This window comes from Herpailurus yagouaroundi, unplaced genomic scaffold, assembly GCF_014898765.1.
Source record: "Herpailurus yagouaroundi ecotype Mexico unplaced genomic scaffold, PumYag 162, whole genome shotgun sequence".
NCBI lineage: Eukaryota > Metazoa > Chordata > Mammalia > Carnivora > Felidae > Herpailurus > Herpailurus yagouaroundi.
The window spans coordinates 456,501-466,491 of record NW_024412403.1 but is presented as its reverse complement, the minus strand read 5'-3'; the positions used below and the strand labels follow the sequence as shown (position 1 = coordinate 466,491).

At 47.5% G+C, this 9,991-nt stretch overlaps 1 protein-coding gene across 9 annotated transcripts in view; it reads left to right on the top strand.

Annotated features, from left to right (window-relative positions):
- The first annotated feature begins 359 nt into the window (after positions 1–359).
- Positions 360–9,991, top strand: part of PCNT (pericentrin) — a 134,966-nt gene continuing 125,334 nt past the window's right edge. For all 9 annotated transcript variants that reach the window (XM_040483678.1, XM_040483676.1, XM_040483685.1 and 6 more), the window contains exons 1-2: positions 360–530; positions 3,571–3,774. In XM_040483678.1, the coding sequence (XP_040339612.1) occupies positions 474–530; positions 3,571–3,774 (261 nt within the window). In that variant the 5' untranslated portion in view covers positions 360–473. The remainder of the gene's footprint in view (positions 531–3,570; positions 3,775–9,991) is intronic.

The window sequence follows — 9,991 nt, the reverse complement described above, 5'->3', positions numbered from 1 at the left end:
ACGACCACACTCGCCTAGAGGCCTTTCGAGTCGCTAGTGCAACCCCATGTACAACAGGTGCGCGCGCCCCAACTGGTCCCCGCGCCTGCGCTCGCCGCCCACCCATTGGACAGGTAGACCCCTTTAAAACCGACCAACCACAGAGCGTTCCGAGGCCTCTACGCTCCGCCATTGGTCCTGCTGGGAGGTGCTATTGACAACGCGCCAGTGGGAGGCCAGAGGTCGACATAGGCGGAGCTCCGTCCGGGCCGCAAGGCTCTGATTGCGCGTGCGCGAGGGCAAGAACGCAGCCCTCTGATTGGCAGCGGGGCAGACGGCGCACACTCGGGGGCGGCGCCAGACCCACGTCTGCGTGACAGTTGTTGCGGGGGGAGGGCAGCCCAGACAAGGGGGAGGGAGTGTAAATAGAGTGAAGGCGGCGGCGTGTTGACCCCGTCACCTCTTGGGCTCCGCGAGGAGCCCCCGGGAGGGAGATGGATGAAGATGAGCAAGAGCAGCGGCGAAGAAAGGTGGAGGCCGGGAGAGCGAAGGTAAACGATAGCGCCTCTTCCTCCTCTCGCTGTCCCAGCTCGGGTTTCTCGGGGAAGGTTCCGGTGACCGCTGTTGTTTCCTACTAGGAGCGGTTGCGGTCAGGCGGGGAACACCGCCAAAGTCTTGCCCTTCCCGCCGGCTCGACTAGAAGTCGCCTCCTGGCCGCCGCCATATTGAATCCGCCGCCCTCTGCCCGGCCCCGCCCCTGTCGAGGTCGCAGCCAATCACCGGCTGGGGACTTGCGGGGTGGGACGGGGGCGTGCGCGGGGGGCCGGGCGCGGGGCATGCCGGGAATCGCGGGGCTGGGTCCGCGAGCGAGGCGGGGCTTGGCCGCGCCCTCCCGCCTTTCCGGAGGAGCTGGCGCTGCAGCCCTTCGAGTCGCCGTGGAGTCTCGGCCAGTGTCCGTGGCACCCCGGTGGATGCTGGTGGCCTAGGAACGCGCGGTCCCTGACCGCCCGCCAACATTCCGATCCCAGTAGAACGTGAAGGACGGGCTGGTAGTGAGGGGGGCGGCAGTGCCCCCGCACCGCGCGTCCTCGTTGTCATGGACAGCCAGCACGTCGCGCACCTGTACATCCGCTCACCTGTACATCTGCTCACCTGTGCACACCTGCACCTGCCGCGGCTCCACCTCACCAGAACTCAGGGTTCTTGGAGGACTAAGAGGGCCTGTGACTCACCTGCATTCGTGGGCGTCATAGACGCTCTCCCTAGGGCTCATTCACCTCCATCTGTTTATTTTTTATTTTTATTTTTTATTTAAAAAAATTTTTTTTTCAACGTTTATTTTATTCTTGGGACAGAGAGAGACAGAGCATGAACGGGCGAGGGGCAGAGAGAGAGGGAGACACAGAATCGGAAACAGGCTCCAGGCTCTGAGCCATCAGCCCAGAGCCCGACGCGGGGCTCGAACTCACGGACCGCGAGATCGTGACCTGGCTGAAGTCGGACGCTTAACCGACTGCGCCACCCAGGCGCCCCTCACCTCCATCTGTTTAAAACTACTTGCAGATTTTCGTTTTACTGGGAATTATGCACCTTTTTTTTTTTAATCTTCAAAAGAAAAGTCTTCGAGTGGCAGTCTAGGAACACATGTTTATATTGCAGAATATCTTTTGCCAACCTGTCTAATATTCCCTGGGGTCCAGAAATGCTTGTTCTGGCCCAGTTGCTGTTTGGGGCCCAAGTGGACGTTTTGAGCAGGTGAGGGTTGAGGGGCTCTGCTGGAGCCGGTCCCTCATGCTGGGCTTCCTAGGTAATCTCCAGACACCTGGACAGAATATCCTGGGATGTATTGCATTCTTAGGTTGTGGATGCCCTGGGGAGCTCACTCTGGTCCTAGAGTCACTTGTCTCCAGGGATGCTTTTTATCGCCTTGTTTCTGCCCCAGTTTTCACATAAAACTGGTACTCGCTGTTTTGGGGGGGTATATTGTGGGGATTAAACTGTAAGCTGAAAAGACCCTGGCTGTAGAGGCAGAGTGGAGCAAGCAGACACTGGCTGTGAATCCCTGCCCTTCCCCAGCTGTGGAGGAGGTTACCTACCCACTCTGTCAAGGGATGAATGAGAGTCTGTGCAATGTTACCTGATCGGTAGGTGGAGCCATGGTAAGTTGTTGTGTTTGGGGCCAGATGTGGCCAGACATTGGGAATTTCATATGGACCAGCTAGTAGGAAATATTCAGTGTTAGTTTCTTCTTTTGAGGGAACCACAGGGCCGCTGCATTAAAGAGGCCATTCAGAACACATAGTGACTGATGTGAGACAGTGATGGGGTAGCAGCATCTAATGGCAAGGTGACAGGCAGAGGACAGAGTGGCCCCATTCAGGCTTCTTGGGAGAGGAAACTTGTGAGTGGTGTTTGAAGAGGGATGTGCTGGCGCCCAGGCATGTACGTGAGCCAGGAGATGAAAATGAGGCAGAGTTTAATATTTGATGTGCGTTTTCCCGGCGCTAGTCATGGTTTGTAAGCATGCATAAATGTGTTTGAAGGAGTGTTGAGGGTGATGAGGAAGGATCACCTCGTTGCAGGAGGAAATGGGCACCTCTTGTTGGGAGACCCCAGGCTAGAGTCAAGGATGGTGATGCAGGAGGGAACCTGAGGACAGTCAGAGTTGATGGAGCAAGGCATAAAATGATGAACATGGGGCTGGTTTGGAAGGCTGACTGTCCTGGAGACAGGGTTTTTCTCACGTAAGGGACCTTATGTAATTTTTCTGCGTCTGTGAAAGTGTGCTTTTCCGTTACACTTATGCAAATGTTTGTTAAATGCATTTGCTTTTATGAGCACAGTTGTCATTTGAAGGAGCCGATGCCCCCATATGAAAGAGTGATGTTAGGTCTCATACCTTTGAATAAGGTGTTAGTGGGAGACGTGTAAACAGAGTCTGAAACCCTTCAGTTTGAGGGACTGAACAGCTAGGTTGTACCTTCTGATGGGTGACATTCTGTGGAGGTCCCTGGTGCATTGGTGAGCTGTGTCGTGAAAAATAGAACATCTGATTCCATAAAGGAGGATCTTAGATTGACCTGGCTTAATTAATTTTTTGCTATTTCTGTACCTTGTCTCAGAATCTGTGGCTAGGAAGTTTTGGCCAGGCTATATATTTCCTCGATTGGGGGAAAATGGGGCAAAAAGAGATTTAGCGTTTGTGTAGTTTTAAACCTGAAGCATGCCTTGATTAAGCTATCAGTCTTTTAAATAGATGTGTTGGTTTTTTTGAATCCTATTTCTCTGTAAACTTCCAGGGGCTAGGAAAGCTATTCTGCCAGTTGGCTGTATTGCTTTTTTCTGTCTGTGTATAGGCATAATTAACAGTCCTCATTATTAGACTCTGAAAAGAATTCTGAACTTAAATGCTAGCATCGCAGATATTAATGAAGGCAGAGTTTGTGGTTGACGTGGGTCTGGCCAGGTTTGGCTGAGCACACTGAGCCAGCCCCAGAGCCTCATGTTCCCCACCAGCTCATTGGCTTTGTGGTTCTGTTACTTTTTTCTTGGTTACCTTTGTCTTTACTACTTTTCTACGTTTTTGCGCAGCTTGCTCACTTCCGACAGAGAAAAACAAAAGGTGACTGTGCGCATCCGAAGAAAAAGACGGCGAAGAGGAAGGGCCCGGCTGTCGATGCGCCTGTCCAGGAGGAGAGCCCGGTAGCCACCGAAGATGGTGGACTCCTGGGAAGAGGGGACGTTTGCAAAAACACATCGTGCAGCGGCACCCCTGATGGGGCAGGAGCAGCTCAGGTAGGTTTACTCAGCACTGTGCATTAACATCTTGCTTAGCTTCTAGTTGTTGCGGCATGACTTTGGTCTGTTTTTGCCTATCAAAAGTGGGGAAAGAGAGTTTCCCTTTTACACAAGGGGAATATATTTTTGTGTTTTTACTCCTAGTAAATGTTTTATGTTTTATGATTAGGGATTGTTTGAAGGCACGTGTCAGTATAGGTTCTTGCTTTGGTAATGGGAGTCTTAGAAGTGTGAGTTCCTCTGGTGTGGCTCTGTGTATTAGCCTTTTTGACAGGGATTTATTTGCACACTTAAACCATAATATTCCTTCATCTACTTACTGCTTTTTTTCGTTTCCTTTCTGAACTTGGGATGAAGAGGGAATGGGTGAAGGTGGTGCAGAAAGGGCATCTTGCTGGAGGAGGCACCACCGTCCTCTGCTTGAGGCCCTGTGAACTACAGGGGTGCGTGTGGCCCACTAGTGGATGTGCACACTGAGAATGCTGGGCCCACGTGGCCCCCTAATCACCTGTAGTTGGGCTCTCCTTGCGACTTTTTCTGTGCATTATCATTGAGGGGCTTTGAATTGTGATTTTGTGTGCAACAGAGCAGGTGCAGGTTTGGGTGTTTGCTAGAATGAGCTGGCATACTGGTGGCTGAGGGCAGCATTTGACGAAAACTCACAGCGTGTCTCGCCTGCTTTGTTGGAAAAGTGGAATTCCAGCCTGTAAAGTCTCTGATATTCTACCGACACATCTGGAACTCTTCTTTTGAGAATTTGAAAGACGTAGCTATTGTACTCCCTCGTCTGGGGAGCAGCAGGCCAGCACTCTGGGAGCCCAGCCTTTGGGCCAGCCTGAGCCCAGCTCATGCCTCCGCCAGTGTGGGCCTGAAGTTCACCGCCATCCTCTGTGCTGGTCTCAGGACTGGGCAGCAGCTCTCAGCAGCCCTGTCTCCATCACAGCTGCGTGAGTAAAAGCCACAGTGGGAGGACTGAGAGTTTACTCCCAGTGCTTTTTCTCTGTGTGTTTTCTCCTAGGCTCCTTGAGGAGAAAAGCTTGTAATTTATAGTTAACAGCTATTAATTTTATTCTTACTTGCAAGTCAGAGGAGTCTTTTTATAGTAAACATTTTTTTGGCAGGGGGCACACCTTGGTGGCTCAGTCGGTTGAGCGTCCAACTCTTGATTTTGGCTCAGGTCATGATCTCATGGTTGTGAGATGGGGCTCCATGTTGGGCTGTGCGCTGAGTGAGGAGCCTGCTTGGGATTCTCTCTCTGCCCTCACCCCCATGAACATGGGTGCTCTCTCTGTCGCTGAGTAAATACACATTTAAAAAAACTTTTTAAATACACTTTTTTTTTATCCATGCAAGCAGGGGAGAGGGACAGAGGCAGAGAGAGAATCCTAAGCAGTCTCCACCCTCAGCGTGGAGCCCGATTTGGGGTTCGATCCCATGGTCGTGAGATCATGACCTGAGCTGAAATCAAGAGACGCTTAACTGGCTGAGCCACCCAGGCGCCAGGAAGTCTTTTTATCTTATATTAAATGTTTTATGTATTTTAGCTTTTCATTTTGAAATAATCTCCAACTTACAAAAAAACTTTGCAAAGATTAGCCTAGAGTTTGTAGATACCCTTCACCTAGCTTCTTGAAATGAATGTCAACATCTGGTATTTTCAGGACGATTATTACAATTAGTTCCTATTAACACTGGAACAATGCTATGAGCTAATTAATAAAGCTCATTCAGATCTCCCCCACTGTCCCACTAATGCCCTTTCTCTGGTCCAGGATTCTGTGTTGCATCTCACTGCCCATGCTGCTTTAGTGTGGTCCAGTCTTTTATAAGTTGGACGTCTTTGAAGAGTCCTAGCTAGTCGTTTGGTAGAATGCCTGTCAGTTTGGGTTTGTTTGATGTTTCCTCCTGGTTAAAATCATGTTGTGAATTTTGGCCAGAACATTGTAGAAGTGGTGATATTCCCTACTCAGTGCACTTGGTATTGGTATTTGATGTGTCTCCCTACAGGTAATGCCAATTTTGATCACTTAGTTAAGGTGAGACCTGCCAGGTTTCTCTTGATAGAAAAATACTATTTTTAACTTTGGAGTTCATAAGTATATTGTGTGGAGATACTTAGAGACCCCGCAAACCCCCTTTTCTCATCATGCTTTGCTCCACTAATTTTAGCTCCCATAGGTGATTCTTGCTTGCAGCACCTATTGTAGTGGTGTTGGCCACATGATGACTTTGTTTCCATCTTTCTATCTCTATGTATTAATTGACATTCTGCTGCAAGGAGGAACTGTCACTTCCCTCCAGTGTGTATTTATTTATTCACTGTATCGGTATGGACATAGGGATTTTTCTTTTTCTTTTTTTTCTTTTTCAAGTAAACTCTACATCCAACATAGGGCTCGAACTCATGACCCCAAGATCAAGAGTTGTATGCTCTACTGACTGAGCCAGGTGCCCAGGGATTTTTATTCTTCGGGTTGTAATCTATCATATCAACCATGTCAGTGTTTATTTTGTTGCTGAAATACATAGATTGGCCATTGGGAGTGCCTTTGAATTGGTACCTGTCCTTCTACCATGTCCTCATTGTTTCTGGCACCTTAATTCCTTACATTCTGGCACCAAGATTTTCCAGGGTTATTTTATCCTTTCCCTGTCAGCAGCCCTGTAATCAGATATTTCTTCAAGGAGCTCTGGTTTCTTTTAGTGGAGAATGATGTTTAGAAACCAACATCTGGGTGATAGTTGTGCTTATTGCTGTTGGGGTGTCTTTGGTTTCTGGGCTATTTCAACAGAGCTAGGTGATAAATACCTGTATGCGTACACTTCTATATTTATTTCTTTGTCAATCTGTATGTATAATAAAAATCATGAATTTACTTTAGTATTTTCAATTCCTAACGAACGTCACAGGGTTCATTCTAGCTTTTTCCCTCTTCTTAATCTTGATTTCTTTTACCAATAGTGAAAGTATCTTAGCTACAATATATTTACTTACTTCCTCAATCTTTAAATATATGCACATTAGTTTGAGGATTGCTAATCCTCACTACTGTGAAAAACAGATTTACTAACTAGAGTGGGATATTTGAATATATAGTTGACCCTTTAGCAACATGGGGGTTAGGGGCACTGACCCCTCACACAGATGAAAATCGGCCTATAACTTTTGTCTTCCCAAAATGTGACTACTAATAGCCTAGTGTGGACTGGAAGCCTTAATGATGACATAATAAAACAGTCAACAAATATTTTGTGTATTTTCTGTATCATATATAGTATTCTTATAATAAAGTCAGCTTGGGAAAAAAATGTTAAAGTCACAAGGAAGAGAAGATACATTTACAGTGCCGCCCACCCTGTGTTTATTGAAAAAAGTCTGTGGGTACATGGATCTGTGCAGTTTAAACAAACCCTTGTTGTTCAGTGCTAGTTCTTTTTGTCTTTATTATCCCAAAGTTTGTTGTTTAGCATTCCAAAGTTGTATAAGTTAATTTTTTAAATATAAATTTAAAAAATCTTTCATTATAGTTATTCATTTATAACATGGTTTTGTTTTATTGTTTGTCTTCTATTTTGGTTCTTCTTACGTCCAGATTGATTTTATTTAATTTTTTTTTTTTTTTTTTTGAGTAAGGGAAGCATTACTAAGATTCTAAAAACCAGAGCCATATTCAAGTTCATTACTTCCTCTTCCCTACCACCTCATTCCTATCTAGGAGTGGTATGGTTGGACCCTGTGGTAGGCAAGTATTTACCTTTTTTTTTTTTTTCTGAATTTTATTTATTTTGAGAGAGTGCGTGCACGCATGCAAGTGGAGGCGGGTTGGGGAGTGGAGGGGGAGAGAGAATCCCAAGCAGGCTCTGGGCTGTCAGCACAGAGCCTGACATGGGGCTCAATCTCACAAACTTGAGATCATGACCTGAGCTGAAACCAAGAGTCGGACACTCAACTGACTGAGCCACCCGGGCACCTCAATTTAACCTTTTAAAAATCTGCCAAAAATTGTCTTCCAGAGAGTGGTCCTGCCATTTTGCATTCCTATCAGCAGCTCAAATTCAGAAATACAAAGAAATGAGCATTCAGGACCTACAGAGACATGGAGGGACCTTAAATGTCTATTATTGAGTTAGAAGAAGCCAGTCTGACAGGCTGCACACTGTGTGGTTTTGTTTGTGTAGCATTCTGGAGAAGGTAAAACTGTGCAGATTGTAAACAGATGAGTGGATGCCAGAAGTTGGTGGAGGGAGAGTTGGTGAAGCAGGGATCTTTTAGGGCAGTGAAACTGCCCTGTGTGATCGTGTAAATTTTATGTTATGTTATTAGGGAGAGAGTGCGCAAGTGGGAAGAGGGGCAGAGGGGGAGAGAGAGAATCTTAAGCAGGCTCCACAATTAGCGTGGAGCCTGACGCAGGGCTTGATCCCACGACCCTGGGATCATGACTTGAGCTGAAATCAAGAGTCAGGTTCTCAACTCACTGAACCACTCAGACACCTCATCATCATGTAAATTTTAAAACATCAAAATATATTTGTATGTAAATTAAAAAAAAAAGCCATCTGGAGAATGAGGGATCCCAGGATGGAACGCAGACTTGAACCCAAGGCCCTAACTGTGTTACCCATGGACAGAACAACCTCAGGGAAGGGGGTAGGGAAAGGTGCTGACCTGAGTAGCTTTGGGGGTGAGTGGAGTTTGGAGGACTGAAGGCAGAAGGCACTGTGTATAAACAGTACTCCCGTTGGTAAAGGGGTTTCCCACGGGAGTGAGGATTAAGGATTCTGGGGCTGTGTACTTACGTGCTGGGATTGAACCGCCGAGGATGGCAGGTGGCTGGAGCTAGGTGTCTCACTCTCTCCTGGTGAGCTCACGCAGCTCTGCCGCGGTTGGTGTGTGAGTTGGAATGAAGGTGAGAGCCCCTGGGGTCTGGGGCTGGATGGGGGGCAGGAGAGAGAAGGTCAGCTGGAAGAAGTGGAGGGAAAAGGCAGGGGAAATTGAAAGGCAGGGTGTGAGTCACTCAAGCTGTCAGAACACTGCAGACTGAGTGGCTTAAACAACAGACTCTCAGTTCTGGAAGCAGGACGTCTGAGATCAAGTGCTGTCAGGGTTGGGTTCTGGCGAAGCCTCTCTGCTTGACTTGTGCATGACTGCCTTCTTGCTGTGTCCTCACATGGTCTCCTGTGTGGGGAGAGGGCAGGAAAGCAGTATTCTCTGGTCTCCTTCTCAAAGGACAGTAGTCCTATTGGATTTTAGTCCCATCCTATTATCTCTTTAAAAGCCCTGTCTTCAGATACAGTGACAATAGGCATTAGGGCTTCCACATGAGAGTTTTAGGGGTTATACTTCAGTCCATAGCATTCTCTCCTTTGGTTCCCCAATTCATCTTTCTTGCATTCAAAATACATTCACCCCATCCCTACAGCCCCAGAGATCGTTACTCATTCCAGCATTCTTTCTCATCTAGATATCATCTAAATCAGATATGGGTAAGACTTGAGGTAGGGTTCCTCCTGGGTCCAAATTTCTCTCCCACCGTGAGGTTGTGAAAGCAAAGTTACATGCTTCCCAACCACAGTGGTGGAACAGGGATGGGATAGACAGCCCCACTCCAGAAGGGAGAAATAGGAAACAACGAAGGGTGATGGATCCCCAGCAAGTCCAAATCCGAGTAGGCAAATTCCCTTGGCTCTTAAGGCTAAAAAAATAATCAGTCTGATTTAATGTGAAGCATCTGACTCTTGATTTCAGCTCAGGTCATGATCTCATGGTTTGTGAGTTCAAGCCTCGCATTGGGCTCTGTGCTGACAGCTTGGAGCCTGGAGCCTGCTGCCTTCTCCACGCATCCTCACCTGACAGAGAACACTGGTGTCGCTTCCTCTTCTTAGAAGGACCCCAGTCCTGCTGGACCAGGCCCACCCTGTGACCTCATTTAACCTTAATCACCTCTTTCGAGGCCCTGCTGTCACAAGGGGGTGTTGAGCTTCAACACAGGAATTTGCGGGACACCGTCAGTCCATAATAGGCAACTGTAATAGGAGGGACAGCGTGATAAATCTGAAGGTCATATTTAGGGAAAGGCTGTTGAAGTCTGATTGGTGCGGTGGCAGGAATGGAGTGCGTGGACCTTTGTGTTCTTAGAGTATAAAAAAAAGAATTACCTTTTCTTTTAAAGGACAGAATATATTTGCCTGTGGATCAGGGTCAGGTTGAAATTCA